This window comes from Glycine max, chromosome 4 (assembly GCF_000004515.6).
Source record: "Glycine max cultivar Williams 82 chromosome 4, Glycine_max_v4.0, whole genome shotgun sequence".
NCBI classification, from domain to species: Eukaryota; Viridiplantae; Streptophyta; class Magnoliopsida; order Fabales; family Fabaceae; genus Glycine; species Glycine max.
The window spans coordinates 47822537-47839854 of NC_016091.4; the positions used below are offsets into that span (position 1 = coordinate 47822537).

General features: G+C 33.1%; 2 protein-coding genes across 4 annotated transcripts; one reads left to right on the forward strand and one right to left on the reverse strand.

Annotated features, from left to right (window-relative positions):
• Nucleotides 1-1054: 1054 nt before the first annotated feature.
• LOC100797441 (developmentally-regulated G-protein 3) lies at nucleotides 1055-8457 on the reverse strand. Of its 2 annotated transcripts, NM_001254962.3 has the most exons (10): nucleotides 8091-8340; nucleotides 7670-7723; nucleotides 6619-6792; nucleotides 5980-6051; nucleotides 4734-4793; nucleotides 4112-4221; nucleotides 2942-3241; nucleotides 2180-2371; nucleotides 1731-1782; nucleotides 1055-1602 (listed from the first exon to the last, which is right to left on the reverse strand). In NM_001254962.3, the coding sequence occupies exons 1-10, from the start codon at nucleotides 8130-8132 to the stop codon at nucleotides 1552-1554; spliced, it is 1107 nt and encodes a 368-aa protein (NP_001241891.2). In that variant the 5' UTR covers nucleotides 8133-8340; the 3' UTR covers nucleotides 1055-1551. The 2 variants fall into 2 exon arrangements, with proteins under 2 accessions (NP_001241891.2, XP_040870461.1); XM_041014527.1 differs by lacking the exon at nucleotides 2180-2371 and having other exon boundaries at nucleotides 1149-1602; nucleotides 8091-8457.
• A 3185-nt stretch (nucleotides 8458-11642) lies between these two features.
• LOC100797982 (shikimate kinase, chloroplastic) lies at nucleotides 11643-16800 on the forward strand. 2 transcript variants are annotated; one of them, XM_006578756.4, is made up of 10 exons: nucleotides 11643-12056; nucleotides 13043-13101; nucleotides 13296-13350; nucleotides 13440-13521; nucleotides 13833-13920; nucleotides 15398-15480; nucleotides 15586-15715; nucleotides 15867-15945; nucleotides 16247-16311; nucleotides 16453-16800. In XM_006578756.4, the coding sequence occupies exons 1-10, from the start codon at nucleotides 11837-11839 to the stop codon at nucleotides 16498-16500; spliced, it is 909 nt and encodes a 302-aa protein (XP_006578819.1). In that variant the 5' UTR covers nucleotides 11643-11836; the 3' UTR covers nucleotides 16501-16800. The 2 variants fall into 2 exon arrangements, with proteins under 2 accessions (XP_006578819.1, XP_003523258.1); XM_003523210.5 differs by having other exon boundaries at nucleotides 11650-12056; nucleotides 13440-13512.
• Nucleotides 16801-17318: the final 518 nt, after the last annotated feature.

The window sequence follows — 17318 nt, forward strand, 5'->3', positions numbered from 1 at the left end:
GTATCCGCATGTTATTCAGTCGTTCAATAGATCAGTATCACATTGCTTGCTTGCTACCCTGCAAACCATGTAAATAAAATGTAGTTGTTGAAGGATTCCTCCTCTTAAAATATTGAGTTTAATTTCTGTGCTCTATCCATGTAAAGACTTTTATCTTGTTAGAACTCATTTGATGTAAACTAAAATTTTTAAATAATTATTATAAAAGTTAATAAATTTATTATGACTTTTAAATTTGTTGACCATATAGATGCTTTTTACATTATTTATGCATTTAGAGTAATTTTAAAATTATTAAGTATATAAAAAAAGCTAAAATTATATATTCCAAAGTCATTCCTGAAATTTTCCACACCCTGTTGGCCTTAACATTTTTCCACCCTTTAGGGTGTATTTGGTTGAAGGGGAGATGAGAGAAATAGAGAAAAAATTATGTGGATTCCACATTTCATATATTCTACTTTAATTAAAAAAAATTATCTTTTATTTTTATTTTCTCTATTTCTATTTTTATCTTTTAAACCGATCACACCCTTAGGTTTTTATTGTGTGGGGCTGTGGGCCTCCTACAAATTTGTCTGCCTCAAACACCAACGGCAAGCTTCACAGAATCACAGTTGGCGACTCCTATTCAAACTGTGGGCTAGGATGTTGACAAAAAAAGTTGTGGGTTAGGATTGTTGGAAGGGAATGATTCCGTGCCTGTGGTTGGAGTTCTGGTTCTGGTTTGGATCCTCTGCATTTCTTTTGTAAGGAAATTTTAGAAAGACTATGAAATAAGAACCGAATTACTAACAATATTTAAATGCGGTAAGGAAATTAATGATTAGTAAATACAGATTTTCAAACCTTCAATGCTTCGGCTTTCTTCCTTCTATTTGGAGTTCAATATCTCCAAATCCTTCGTTAACTTAAATTAAAACTTCTCATATACGCACTTGCACGCAGATGCACACACGTATATATCAATATTAATTATTTAAATACAATATTTTCTTAAATTTTAAAAATAAATTATGTAAATGCTGAATCAAAATCATGCCATCATTTTGTTAAAAATGTCCAGAAGCATAGACAATGTAAAAAGCTTTATCACTGTCAATAAATTTTAAAAACAATGTAAATGCTGTATCAAGCTCATGCCATCGTTTTGTGAAAAATGTCCAGCAGGATGGACAGTCTGACATATCCACCTGAATAATATATATCTTTCCAGCAAAGCCTATCAATGTTTACTAAGTAGACACCAAATTATTCTACCCATTAATTGTATAATCCCACCACAAGATACATCATTTTCAAAACTTCCGCGACAAACGGCGTCCCCTGAAATAACTAATGGTTTAACAACGCATCAAACTTTAATATACTCTACCTCACCCCCAACTTAAAAAAGACAAATAATTGGAGTGTAATCTAAAGATCCTGGTGAAAGTCTCACGAAGGGATCTTTGATTCTGCTCAGAATATCCTCTATTAATCTAATGAGAGTGCCGGCATTCTGATCGATTTGCAGAAAACGTCATCTTGGATTCTTCTGATTATAACAAATTATACTTTCTTGATAATCTGAACAACGTCTTCATCTTCAAGTTCATGCTCCTGGTAAGCAACAACATATTTCGATTAGTAGGTGGCATGCTCAACAATGAGGGAGAAGAATAAAAGTAGAAACACAACACAAAAAGAGGATGAAGCCAAAAATAAAGTAAATTAAGTACAATATCAACCTTGCCAACTCTTTGAGGCTTGTGTTTTGCACTTGAACCCCAGACCAAAGCACTGCATCATTCGGTAAATGTGAATTAAATGAATGTCAGGAAAGAAAAACATTTTTTATGGAGGACCGAGGGGTGAGATTTTTTTACTCAACTTTTTTCTCAAAGAACAAAATGACACCCCTCAAACTAGTTCATTCATCAAACTAAAGATCCATTTTATATGTTTATAAAGTTCATTCAGGTGAGTACGGGCCACAGAAACAAGAGATAATAGCCAAAACGAGTGCTTCATATATACAAATGAAAGGCTTCCTAATAAAGCTAACTAGAATTCAGACTTAATAGTTGAAAAGCCAAGTTAATCTTCATATTCATTGCTCCTCATTAACGCACAATGGAGAAATCACTAACATTATCAAGCAATAAAGCTAAAGATATGTTTTAAGAGAAGTGCTCACTACTTAAACTGTTTAAGCATGTCCTTGTGAATGCGATCGCAGAAGTCCTCAACTGTCCTCTTCTTAGAGGATAATATTACAGGGTCTTCATAATCAGGATTCATCCCTTTAGGTTTAGTATAAATACGAGTTAAGTTGAGATATTCCCAAATTTTCTCCAGAAGACCATCAAGGTTCCACTCCAGATGTGCACTGAAGCATAGATAGAAAATTACACATATTTATTAAGAAAACAACTTTGTGAATAAATTTATTGCAAAAATCACAACAGAAATGGGGGAAACGTGACAGTTGCCAATCATACAGTGCTCTTTCCCCTCTTGGTCTCAAACATAGATACTTTGTATAATAATCTGTGATAATTTTGGAATTTGGACTAAAATATTATAGTTACAAAACAAGAGGGGGATTACCTAATATCAAGCAAAGACATAAAAAGGAAGAAAACAATAAGTTAGAGAATTTAAGGAGTTTGTGGGCATGAATACAAAGCATTAAACAGGCCAAGCAACTAGTCAGTGGAACAAAATCAAAGACAATACAAGAGATCCAACAAAAATAAACAATGATACAGCAAAAATCTCCGGTGCTTTTTGTTGAGTGTGAGAATATCATGCAAATACCCCCAAAATGAAATCCTCAAAAACTAGTGATAAACAAGAAATAATAATCTAAGGATGTACACAAGTCTTATGATTTTTCTTTATTCAAAATGGAAAAAAGGTTTGAGGTAATAATAAGACCAATGATTTGAAGTATTACCTGATTGGGCAGTAATGAGGTAGCTTATCCAAGATCTCCAGTTCCTCAAGTGTGATCTGATCAATCTTGTTCACAACATAGATACAAGGTATATACACCCTACTTCCCTCAATGACATCTATAAGGTCATCAGCAGTGGCATCATACCTGAGAGTAATATCTGCATTGTGAATTCTGTACTCACTACATATAGCCTTCACAGTCTCAAGATCTAGATGTGTTGTGGTGACAGTTGAGGTGAGATTGAGTCCACCTTTGTCTTTCTTCCTAAAAGTCAGATTTGGTGGCTCTTTGTTTAACCTACAGTCAGAAAATGAATTTAGTCGATTAAAGAGGAACAAATTGTTATGAAGAGAAGAAAATAAAAAACCAGAAAATCTTACATCAATTTTTTTAATTGAAATACATCAAAATATATACATACGATTCTGTTCATCTGAAAGACATAATAGCCAAAGACAATATAGTTCATAACATATAATACAAAACAAGTTATCTGCTTTAACTGAACAACTCTTCCAGCAGATCCTGGTGCACCTGCCACATGAACAAATGGTTACATGCAGTAACACTTCCCTTGTGGCTAATTTGGATGTAAGACCCCCTGCTTCACTTCTAAAACCCTCCTTCTTTGGACCAAAGTCAAAGTCGGAGGCCAAATAGAAATCTATGAGACTACTAACAAGACTACCAGTACATACACTGAACATTTTTTGTTAATAGGTAAATTAAACAGGAAAGGTTGCTGAAGCCAGAAATTTGAAATAGCAAAGCCAATTCATAAGTGGCTGCTCCCACTTAGACCCGATAGGAAGCAAGCCTCCACAAGATTCAATTATTATCTCTCAAAAATCATATTTCACCACATGATCACCAAAACATCATATTAGAGTTTCTTCTGCCCTATGGGTGCAACTGCTGCCATCAATGAAGCCAGAAATGCTTGCTTTTAGAGTCAAATGCCTAACCACTATAATCTTCATTCATCATATTCATGCTTCATTGAGAAATATATTTTAAAACAAGTGCAGAAAAAGTGAAGTATTCATGCAAGTATAGGCTGCTGCACACAATGGGAAAAAATTATAAGAGGAGACCCTTGCCTTGTTCAGAAATCAGAATATTGGTAACATAACATAAAAATAGCAAATAATCAATATTACATGTTACCTTATACCAAATCCCTCTAGCTCTTTTTCGATAAGACGCTTATGAGTTATTGGCTTAATTGCATCAAGGACAATCAAAATGCAATTGCATGTTCTTGCAGTACTAATAACCTGCATTTCCAAAACAATAAATAAATGAATTACGAAAATGTATCAGTGTTTGTTGGTGTGTGAATGAAGTGTGGAAAATGAAAGGTGCATTGTGAAAGGTAAGGTTCGTGGTATAAGTAAATGCAAAATATATTACAAGGAAGACAGCATTCAATGCTAACAAACTTGATAGCACAAGTAGGACCAAGGTGTTAAACACCAAAATAGATTCCAGGAATCCCCTGCCCAGTTCATATTATGACAACATAAAACCCTTAACTTCTTTAAATATGCCATGGATCTCACCTCAACATTCAGCAAAAAAATCAAGAGAAAAAACTTTTTTAAAATTCATGAGGAACTTTTCCCTCTGAAAAAAATTTTGACAAAAGATATTCTGATGGAAGTTTGACTACATTGCAGACTTTACTTAAAAAGATACACTTCAGTTACTTTGATTGAAATTATCTTCTTAAAAATGATATCAAATGTAGTTAAACCATGACGAAAGTAAACTATGGTCTTTTTTTTACCTGCCTTCCTCTACCCTTTCCATCCTTAGCACCCTCGATAATTCCAGGGAGATCCAACAACTGCACATAAAATTGAACAACTACCAGTTAAAAATGGAAAATATTAACATAACTTAAATATGCATCACAATCATATTAATAAATTGTACAGTGACTAATATCCAACTGAACCTAAGTTCAAACTAATTGAAGATAAGCTTTTTCATGGTTAAAATTTTTATTTTGAAGTAAACAATATTAATGGGACTTCTTGGTAAGATAGATTTAGAAAACACAGTCAACATTAACCCTTCAATGCCTAAATTATTTATATATAAAAAAAAACAAAAGAAACTCCTCCGCATAGTCGTATAAACTTCATCCTCAAAATGTTTTGATGCCTAATTTGACAGTAGAAACAGACGGACTAGATTGTACTCGTACAAGCATTAGGAACCTTAAAAAGATATTCTCAAATTTTTAATTTAAGAAAATCTACAGCCCAATCAAAATAAAACTCCAGATATATTCATTTATAATATGGATAAAAATATCAACACAAACAATTAAATGACACAGGACAAAGCTTTAATCAACTTTAGGTGTTTATCACTTAAATCATCTAGGGATAGCTGGTCCAGAAGCAAAGCTAGTACTTCAGCCTACTCCGTAGCAAGGCCCAAGCAAAAAGCACGCAGACCATCCTAGATGACTGACTTTGCCAATTATTAGAATTTTCAATTAGAATGCGATTTACTTTTATCTGTTATCTGTAGTGTACACCTGTATGGTTCTGCTTTATAGCCCATTGGGAGCTTTGCCTTATAAAGGGAGCCTTTTCAGTTGTAAGAAGGTTATGAAATGAATGAAGTATTTTCTTTTTATTACCTAGTCTTAGATTAACCAAGTGTAGCCCTAGATTCTCTAGGTGTCAGTGTCACTTTATTATGGTCCAACAACCAACACAAGCAACTCTACTTACTAATACATGAAATATGAACAGTGAGAGGATGAAATATAAAATTTGCCAAAACCTATATGCCAATGTTCCTTAAAGACCTGAGCACACATGCAGCTTATAGTCAGAGGCTACTAATATAGAGTGGCAACATTCACATATCATTTAATCTTCTCTCAACTATTATCAGAAAAAGGTACAACTAAATTCAGCTTTAGGCATCCCAAGCTTTTCAACCCACAAGCAGAATATCTTTTGCACAGTAAGGTGATAAATTTATCAACATATAATATGTTTATGTGGAGATACCTGGATTTTAGCTCCACGATATGTGATCACACCTGGGATGCAAGTTAAGGTAGTAAACTCATAGGAAGCAACCTATAAACAAAAACAAGTAAAAACTTCAGAAAGTTCTTTAATACAAACTAAACTTTAGATAATTTGGAAAATTATTATGCTACCCACCACCCAAACCCAATACAAAGATAAAATCACCCTGCATGCACATTATAATTGATTACTTAATGAACATAATGCATAACCTCTGTTGCATTATTAGAAAGAAAAAGCAGAGCACTTGAACTTCTGTTTATAGTTCCCCCTTAGTGCTATAGAGTCGGGACAATGGAAATTGTTGAGAAGTGGAACTTTATGGGATTGGGAGTTCTATGTCTACATTGCTCACTAGGTTTAGAAAGAAAGTTTTAGCATTATAATATTTCAAAAACCCTTATTTTAGCCATATGTCCAATGACCCTTTTTAATTTCTCAAGAGCTTCTTTCCCACTATGGCCATATTTCTAAACGTTTTCTCTCTTGAGGTTCTCATTTTCTTTTTCTTGTCAAAAGGTTGCACTTCCTCTGACTACATTAAATCAAATTCACTTTCAAAAAGGACCCAAACACAGAAAAGAAATAAATGATAGGCCTGGAATACCTCCATACCTCAGAAAATGTCCCGGTCAACTTATTTAGTAGAGTAGATTTGCCAACTGAAGGGAAGCCCACAAGACCAACTCTTGAATCCCCACTTTTAGTAACATCAAAACCTTCACCAGCACCTCCAGCTCCTTTTGATGAAGGTGTAAGGAGTTCCCTCCGCAACTTTGCTAATTTAGCCTGGCACCAGATATTTACCAATAATGAATCAACCCCTCAACAAAAACAGCAACAGAATACAGGAAAACAGAAGAGGAACTTGAAAAGCTCAAAGAAGGGGACAACAAGGAATAAAATCCTAATGATACTTATGGAAGGTTGATTCCACATAGAAGCAGAATACAGAAACAACCATCTTGCTTCAATATCACATATCAGAAGAAATTGATATGGAAGATCCATGAGGCCAATAGAAACAAAGATGAGCAGGATAAGATTCCATACATTTAGAGTTATTTACTTATATGTTAGCATTCCTTTAGGGGCATAAATATATAAGCAACATGCACCCAAAATTATAAATAAATCACAATAATCAGCAGTAGAGATTACTATGATGGATGAAAAGTGGAGACAAAGTAGGCAGATAGCACCAGAAGAAAGTATTACGCCTACAAATATAACTTCCATAATGAATATAGAAAAGGGAATAGAAATAAGTCAATATAAAAATCAATGAGAATCCTTAATACATGGAAACAAACTAGGTCAATTGTATGTGCAGAATGTGCTATGAGGCTTATGCCTACAATTTCTAATATAAAATGTAGAGCAAATAATATCATCATGAACCAGATACACTTCCAAATGCAATCCCTGTAACAACTATCCAGTATCCACTTCAACCAACTCATATAAGATCATGTCAATATTTCAGTACTTTGAAATAAACATTTTCTCCTGATTTGAAACAAAAACAAGACATCCCATTGTCTTCGATAGTTAACCACAACTACCAAAAAAATTCAGAACAGCACACACATTATTAACATACTTGATCTCTTTTCCTTTTTCATATGTCATTTAATAATCAAACAAATTAACTTTATGTGCTTACCTTCAGCAAGCCCAGATGATGAGCAGTAGCCTTGTTTTTTTGGGTCTTTGCCATCTGCAAAATGAAAAATACAATTAACCAATGATTGCAGAATTAAAAACATTGAAAGCAGAATAAAGTTTGCAGCACCAATTCAAATAATAAAAATGAAGGATAACCACTGAATCTAAGCTAAGTTGGAAAGAAACAGTTCTCTTTTATAAAAAGAAATGGTGATTCATAATCAAGTAGAAGTTAATTGACAACTATTAAAAAAAAAAAAGAAGGAAAACCCTACTGCGGCAGAGAAACATTTATCTCAATTTTTTTCTAAATTATTTTGAAGTGCTAAATGAACACTGCTGAAAAAAGGTTAGTGTTCTGCTTGAATAAATCACATGTCCACAATCATTCCCCTGTATTCCACTCAGAACCCAAGTACCTCATCTTCGATATCTTTGATCTTCTGCATCACCGTCGCCATTTTGGAAGAAAGATAACAACCTCAGTGGCAACGCGAAAGATATTCAGATTAAACCCTGGCGATAAGTGAAGTGAGATTGGACTTGGAAAACTCTGCGGTGGTGAATTGCTGCAGCTCAGCGTTGTGTTGCGACGGTGAAGAGAAGAGGTGAACGAAGAAGGTACTAGAACATCTCGTATGCAGAAACGCTTACGGTGGGACCTAGGGTAGAGTATTCAGTTCTCGGATCCAAATTAAAATTACAACAAACATGGGCCATTTTTTAAATAAGCTGCGTAAGCCCAAAATAATTAGCTTACAATTTATTTGGGATAGCGTCAACTGCTATTGGACTACTCACACCGGGATGTCTTTTAGCTATATTTTCAAATTATCTTTCCAATGGAGCACAATAAAAATATTTTCATTATACACTTAAAAATTTATGAAACAAAATTGTGTTTTTATTTATTTTTTGTTTTTTTACAAAACAAAAATGTAATTTCGTTTCGCAAAAATCCCCACCCCCTCCCAAAATGAAAATGCAATTCCCTTTTGACCAAAAATCCCCCCACCTTACCCTCTCTCCTTTCCCTTCCCCTACCCTTATTCCTAACGATCACACAAACACTCACAACAACAAAACATTACAAACACTCAAATTTATTTTTTATCTGGGTTGGGTGGGGGATGGGTGGCATAAGGAGAGGGTGGCAACACGGGGACATCAGTGGGGGAGACAATTTTGAATCTAAGGAGAAGGAAAAAAGGTGTGGAGATTTGGTGACTGAGCAAAAGAAGAATTTATCAAGACTGATAGTGTCATTAACAAGGATTGATAGTGAAATAGTAGTTTCCTTTATTTGGGCTTAGGTTTCTTTTTGACCCAAGTTCACGCCAACTATGTATGGACAAATATCGATGAATCTCATCTCACATAACTCTGGGTAATTGTTAAATATATTCTATTGTATTAATAATATTCTCTTATTTTCTTTTTATTATGAGCAAATTACATTCGTCCTCCAAAGTTAGTGTTTATTACACTTACATCCCCTTCCTAAAAATCACATTTATTTTGTTTTCCCTGAACAATCATCGTTACTAAGTTCAATGTCTTAAGAACCCTTATCACTTTTGTGCAAGTCTACTCCTAGCCTAAGTTCACTTCGTATTTCGCTAATGAAAACATTGTCAACTTGCTCCTCACCTCCTTCGTCAACTCTATCACCTTCACCAACCACAACAACTTCACCATCTTTGCCTCCTATGATGTCGTCTATTGCCTCTTCTAGTGTCGCAGTGACCTCACCAATGACCAGTGCTCTTGCTCCGTATCGCATGCGGTCATCCAACTCGACAACCTCTACACCTCTGACAATGATACGTAACTCGACAATTGTTTCGTTAAGTAAGATAATGTTACTTTCATCGGGTCGAGGACATGACGATGATGTCACTAGATCCTCACTTCCTTTTCTTTTTTCTCATCATCTTTGACAATTTTAGTGGGTTAGGGAATCTCAATGTAATGAATAATAAAAAAAATAATAAATTCTTGTGTATAATTAGAAAAAAGAAGTGAGGTTGAATGTAATAAGCACTAATCTCTTGGGATGTGAGTGTAATTTATTTCTTTATTTTTATTATTTTTCCAAAATATCCTTTTAATCTCCTTGTCAATTTCAATGTTAGTCGATGTCTGAGAACATTAGTTAATAAATTAAAAAAATATTTTTTTTAATACTCAAAATTATACTGTTCATAATATTTTTTACACTTTTTTATTATGTCATAATAAATATTTTTTTCTTATTTATTAGTTCTTTTAGAGAAAGATCTTTTCCATAAACTTTAGTATTTATGTTTCTACTGCTGACAATACAAGTGTCACTGCTACATTGCTACTGTCATTATTTGCCCTTTTAAGGAAAAAAACTACGTCATTCCCTGAAATTTGTGGTTGGTAAGCATGGCGTAACCCGTGATGTTACAGTGCCATGTGCCACAGTCATTTCCTAGTAGGATGGGCATTAAGGACCCCTGCCTGAAAGTGGTTCCCAATTCCCACCCACCAGTCACTAAGCTCTGTTCCCCAACAACAAGTCAACAGTCATTTCCTCTCACATGCTAACACTGTAAACATCAATTCATAAAATATTTTTTATCAAGCCATCTTAATAACTCTTGAAAATTTCATGATATTAAATATTTTTATTTACTAGCAACATTTTTTTTTTTGATTTCGTGATACTAACTTATACTTTAATTGGGTCATAAATATACCTACGGTTTCAAAATTTTAATTAAACAGAATTTTTTTTTGTATTTAGTTGTTTTAATTTTTGGGAAAAAAAGTTGTTCTAATTTAACTAATAATTTTTTAATTGTAGTATTAATCAAAGTAATTTAGATTAAATATCTATAAAAAATACTGTTTATAATCAATTATCAATTACTACCTTTATTCTTACTAACAGATACTTAATTCATCAAAAATAATAAAAATAGTTAAATTAATTATTTTAATTATTATTGACATAAATTTAAAATTTATTTCAAAAATATCTTTAGAATTATTTGATTTAATTGATGTATGATATTTTTTCACACAAGGAATTAGAAAAATCCAGAATTTAAGAACTAAAAGTATACAAATTTTAATATGTGAGATTAAGAAAGATAAATTCTTAAATTTGAGAGCCTAAAAATATATTTAAACTAAACCTATGTTATTTTTTTATATATAGTTATAGAAAGTATCCAACAATTTTGTAAATAATTAATTTTCATTGTAAATCTAGCTATCAACCTTTAGTATGGTCTCTTTTCAATCATTTTTTTTATTCATAAGATTAAAATTCTAAATCTTACTTAAAAAAAAAGTCTAGTTTTGTGCATATCAATGACATATTGGTGATGAAATAAGATTATGTTAATTTAAACTAACTATTACATCATTTAATAACTTTTAATAGCATAATTTTATCTCAAAATTAATTATTAGATTGAAAGTTTCTTTTATATATATCATATTTGTTTAACTTTATATTAATTAAAAAGTATTTAATACCTCATTTTTATAGATCAAAATTGACATAATAATATAAATATATTAAAATACAACGTATTTAATACCTCATTTTTATTCATTGATGGTTAAATTTTAAAAAATTAACACAGACAACAGAGATAATATTATATAATTATAATTCAAGATTTCAATCGAATTCACAATATACACAAAAATATTAAACGGTATAATAGTTTTACATGATATATAAATTTATTGAAGGATGCAATAATTAGTGTAATAAACAATATTATATTACAACAAGATAGAATACCACCAAACATGCCTAAAAAGTCATTTTTTTTAATAACTATAGCAACTAAATATGAATAATTAAACCAAAAAAGTTGATCTAAACAGTCGAAAGGCTGACAACTTTCTTATATGGAATCTCGTAATTTAAGTGGATGATATTTGTCTTTTACCTTTCATTCTGGGATCACTTTACTTTATTTTATCAATTATTTTTGTCGTCTTTCTACATTTTTACTCATCAAAACTTGGCATCTGGGTGGTGGATACAGGAATTTGTAAAACAGTTGGCATTAGAAAAACGTGGCTCTGCATTATCGCTAGCGGCCGACACCATTTCTGATTGTAGCATCATTATTATTACTGAATTCTGCAGTTTCAAGGTGAAGCCTGAAGCGCCATGGAAGCTCAAGCGGTTCAAGTCTTGCGATATTCAGCTACGCTGCATTCCAATAATCCCAAGCTTGAGAAAACAGGGACCAATGGCTCTCTCCGAATGTTTGGTGGATTTAAGAAACAGCTTTTTGTTTCGTCTAAGTTGCAGAGTGCAAAACCTTCGGCGAATATACGGCGAAGGACAGCATCTTTGGTGGTTGCATGTTCGCATAATAATATTCCAGGTTGTTGTAAAAACCATGCATACTTTGACAATTTGCAAACAATGATTGTTTTCTTTTTTTATTTCCTTGAGTTTTCATACCTACGTACGTATATATATCTGATGCATATGCTATTCGTATATGTCTTTATCAAAGTATGATATGTGATATAATAATAGAACCAGATTTGTGTCAATTTATCCAAATCAATATCAATCTTTAGAGTGTGATTTTTTTATTCTCCGGGTGCCCCCACCCCACCGTGTAGAGATTAATCCGGCTCACTCGCACCACCGCGAAGCCATCGGTCAAAGGGAATTTTACATAAGTGAGAATCAAAACCTTTGATCCAAGAGAATTTTATATATAGTGAGAATTAAATAGATCCTTTTCACACATGTGAATGCAATAAAACCTTACACCATTGAATTCCTTTGGATTTTAGAGTGCTTAAGGAATACTATAATTTGAACTAGACGTCTTGCAAACCAAAAGTTGTGTTACTACTGAGTACGGCCTGTACGGGAAGAAGGTGTAATTATTGTAAGTTGACAGTGAATTATTTGTAGAAAAATCAAATGAAATTTCTTCGTAGCTTTAGCACTTTTGAAGTTAGTAGAATGTTGTTCGAAAAAGTAAAGGAAGGAAGCCTTTTATTTATTATAATAGGGCACCGTTATTTGAGACTAAATATGGTGGATTATCTACTATCTATATTGAAAATCGTTACATGGTTTATTAATTAGAAAGGGTAATGCTCTTACCAGCTGGATCCTTGAGGGTCTGTTTCTATCAAGTTGAGCTAACCGTGGCTACACTTAATTTTGAGCTACCTTTCATTATCTGTAGTGTCAGTCACAATTCCCTCGGGTGATTAATTGGAAAACTAACATATAAGGGAAGGCATGTGTTTACCCTGTACTATGTAGTTTGTTGATGATTGTAATTTGTAATAAGTGTTGCCTATTTTGAGTCTTAACATAATTTTTCAAATGTCACTCATGTAGCTTCAGCATTGGAATATGGAAGCTTTCATTCTTCTGTTGAAGAAAAGTTGATTTTGAAGGTATATAGCACAATGCCCTTTGTCACTTTTAATTGATTTAAGCTCTTTCACTGCAAAGATGCCCCTTCAGTTATAGTACACCATCTGGACATGATAACCTGAGCTTAGTTGTTTTTTGTGTGAGCATCTCTTAACATTGTCTGAGAATCTACGTGCCATTATTCATTATCTTACTCGAATCAATAAAACTGCAGATTAAATCACAAGAGATCGAACCATACTTAAGTGGACGCTGTATATATCTTGTTGGTCAGACTCTGGGCAGAAGTGCTTGTGCATACATACATTGCAAGTATAATTACTTAGGGTATTCAAAATATTTTGAATCTGAAATGCAGGAATGATGGCCTCTGGGAAGACAACTGTGGGACGGATATTGTCAGAGGCGCTTTCTTATTCGTTTTATGATAGGTTAGTGTGGTAATTGCCCCACCTGTCTTCTTTTCAAATTGAGGAATAGAGTTATGAGTGAAAGTGAAGCATGCAACATTTGAAAAACCAATAAATAGGCTAGCACAATAGAGAAAGAATTTCAACTGATGATTATATTGGATTGATATCATCTGACTTTAAGGAGATGCGGCAAATTTATTGTATCATTAGGATAAACCCGGGTCTGTCTTTTGTATACAAGATTCCTAATGTAAGTGTTTGTGTATCACAACAGAAATATTCTATTTCATGCACGCATTAAAGTTTCTGCTGAACATTTTCTGCATTTATGGAAGCAGTGATGCATTGGTGGTGAAGGAGGTTGGTGGAATATCTGTAACTGATATATTCAAGCACTATGGAGAGCCTTTTTTTCGTAATAAGGAGGTCAGTTAAAAAACACAATGTTTTCAGTTTTTGTGTTCCTCACTAAGTATTTGAAATTTTTTTGTTAAGGTTTTCTAATTGTAAGGTTTTCCTATTTCTTCTATCCTAGGCAACCCTCTCTCATTTTCTTTTATCCAAATTTAATCTGCGCAGAATGTGTACCTTCATAAAGTAAGCTGCAACAGGGAAATGGGAGCAATCTATTCTAAAGTACTAATTGATGATACAACCTAGCTTCTTTTAATTAATGGATAGAAAGAATGTCTATCCCACAGATTAACTCCTCTCCTTTCTTAATATAATAAATGAAGAACATTAGTCTTGAAAATTTGGAATTTTGAAAATAAATTGGTTGGGTTTGGTTTGTAGAGAAATCAAATACAAACTTAGGCAGGAGCATGGATACTGTATTAAAGTAAGCATTTTAAGACAGTTATGTATTGTATTGAAATTGCATTATTCAAGTGTAGTGATGGATCCTTCGAAGAAGAAACTCCCAACTTCACACAGACAAGTACTCCTCTGATGTAATACAGAGTTTTGCACATCCCTTCCATATCATAATTTCCCCTATATTACCTCCCACCTTCTTTCATTCTTGTGTAACAGACTAGTCAACCCCCTCATCTCCCTACACACCCTTTCTCCTCAGCTTTGTGGCAGACCCTTCTAATACTACATAAACTTCACCAAACCCAGATGCAGGAACTCTAGCTTCTTGGGCTATTAACCAATGGTTCTTTTATGGGTTGTCAACAATGCCACAATAGCTCCTAAATGGTGGGGGAGTTGTCACCTAATCACGGCCCTGACCCTGGCCCTGGCCCTGGCCCTGGCCCCTGTCGAGGCACATGTGTTTACTCTTTCAGTTCTACAGTTAGTGATCTCTCAGTAATTGCATGATCATTTGATGTAAAAGTTAGATTGATATCAACCTAAAGTTAAACTTTGGTTAATCTGTTTAATAACTAATAGTAAGGCTCATGGAATGTGATATTAGATAAAGTTGAGGGCTTAATATCTATTCCCTTCGTCTCTAATTATAAAATTCTTTCAACTAATTCATGTCCTTTAAGAAAAGTAGTTAATTATCTTAAATCTGTCAATTATTTATACTATCATTTCAAAATTATCCTTTTTTTATCTTTTTATTCTCTAAATTTTTTCTCATTAATGTTAAGAGAGATAATTTAAGTAACTGTATGTGAAGAAAAAATAATTAATACATCTAGAAATTACAAAATAGTCTTATAAAAATGGACAAACAAATTTCTAAAGAGTCTTGTAATTAGAGATGAAGGAAGTAATGATGATGACATGTGCCAACAAGCCACGGCAGAATCTCCCAAATTACTATTCTTCTGTTTAAAAATAAGAAGATTTGGGGCTGTTGTGAATTGTTCTGTTTTTCCTCCAGGTTCTATTATCAATTTATCACATTCATTGCTCATTTTCCATGCTTATTTTACTGTTGCAGACTGAGGTGTTGCAGAAGGTGTCAATAATGCATAGACATCTTATTTCTACTGGTGGAGGTGCTGTCGTGAGGCCCATCAATTGGTATAATAATTAACATACTAACGAGAAAAGTTTTAATTACCTCCACTTTTGCCATTAACTCTTCTCACTTCAGTCTTCACACATACTTTATATATGGATTGCCAGGAAATATATGCAGCAGGGGATTAGTGTTTGGTTGGATGTACCTGTAGAAGTCTTGACTCAGAGAATAACAGCTGAAGGAACTGATTCTCGCCCACTTCTACATTATGAAGGAGGAGATGCATACACAAAGGTAAATGATTTTTCTTCCATGACATTTTTTCTTTTGCAAAATATAAGACAGTAACTATTAAGAATCTTGGAAATTTGGAGGAACTGATCTTAGCATCAAAAATATTTTTCTTTTCCAGTAAATAATTTTACCCTTTGGAATTCACCTGCAGACTATCACGCATTTGTCTTCCCTTTTTGAAGAAAGAAGTGAAGCATATGCAAACGCCAATGTGAAGGTCTCCTTGGAAAGTATGTCTGCAAATGTTATTTCATTTCTTTAAATGAGAATTCTGGTTCTGTCCAGAATCTTTGGGAATACAACAGGAAAGGAAGTTGCTACTTATAGACTCTTGGGACTTCTGAAGCTTAACTTTTTTGGTCTTCATTTATGGATAGTAGTTAGTCTTTAAGGATTGTCCATTGCTAAAGCATGAAAATTCAGATTGCTTTATTTTTAGATTTCTGTGAAGCTCTAAAGGGTATACTACTCATTCATTATCTGCATTCTAGATAACATCCATCTATTATTGTGTTATGTTCTTTTGTACAGATATGGCAGCAAAACTGGGCCGAAGAGATGTGTTAGATTTATCTCCAACTGCTATTGCAATGGAGGTGCGTCACTTCCCGCTTCATCCCCTTCTGAACTTCATCTTAGTTTGCTCTTGACCAACCTAACTTTCTGGAGAGGCCAGAGCTGAAATCGTATCTAAATTTTGAATCACTGACATTTACTAGTGCCAATGTATTTCTCAGGCGCTGGAACAGATCAAAGGCTTTCTTATAGGTGAAGATGGCTTTTAAGCGTGTGCTAGCAGAATCTTCCACACAAGCATGCTTTAATTGTGCATATTTTTCTCTTCAAATAATAATTATAGCATGGCAATGTGTTATATCTTTTTGTTAGGAAAAGGAATGATGCAGCATCATCAACATGCACATATTTAGTATTTTTTTTATTCGTAAAAATTAAAAATAAGTACTAGAATTGAAGTTTTACAACTTTCACGTACTGAACTAGATCTCGTTAGTGTAGGAATTTAGTGTTTATGTGTAATTTGTGTGATCATATATAATTTGACGGCATGCAGCATTTAATTTGTATATCTTTTTTTTTTTTTTTTTTGTATATTTATGAGTAGATGCGACGTTTTTTACTTCTTCTCTGAAAAGTACAAAGGTAAAACTGGAAGACACCCTAAGAGTACCAAACAGGGATAGATCATAGATGTGATATTTTTTGTAATCAAAACTGGATAGATCAGTTTATGTGTCTCAAGATCTGCCGATTTTGGTGATAAATATTGTACATTATAAATAATTTTAAGTAAACAAATTCACAGGTAATTTCTCATTTTACCGTGTTAAAAAAAATCAAGTAAACTACCTTTTCTAGAGTGACTGCTTCGGATAAGAAAGTAATGCATTTGTAATAAATACTATAAACTTTTGAGCTTTCCTTTAAAAAAAACTTTTAAGCTGCATAAAATAAAATAATTTTTAAATTGTTTTTAATAATTTTTTATTATCTTGTAGGATTTTATTTTTTACATAATTTTATCATTTTATGCTCTGTTACAATATAAATAAGTAAGAAAGGAAGAAAGTAGGAGGAAGGTATG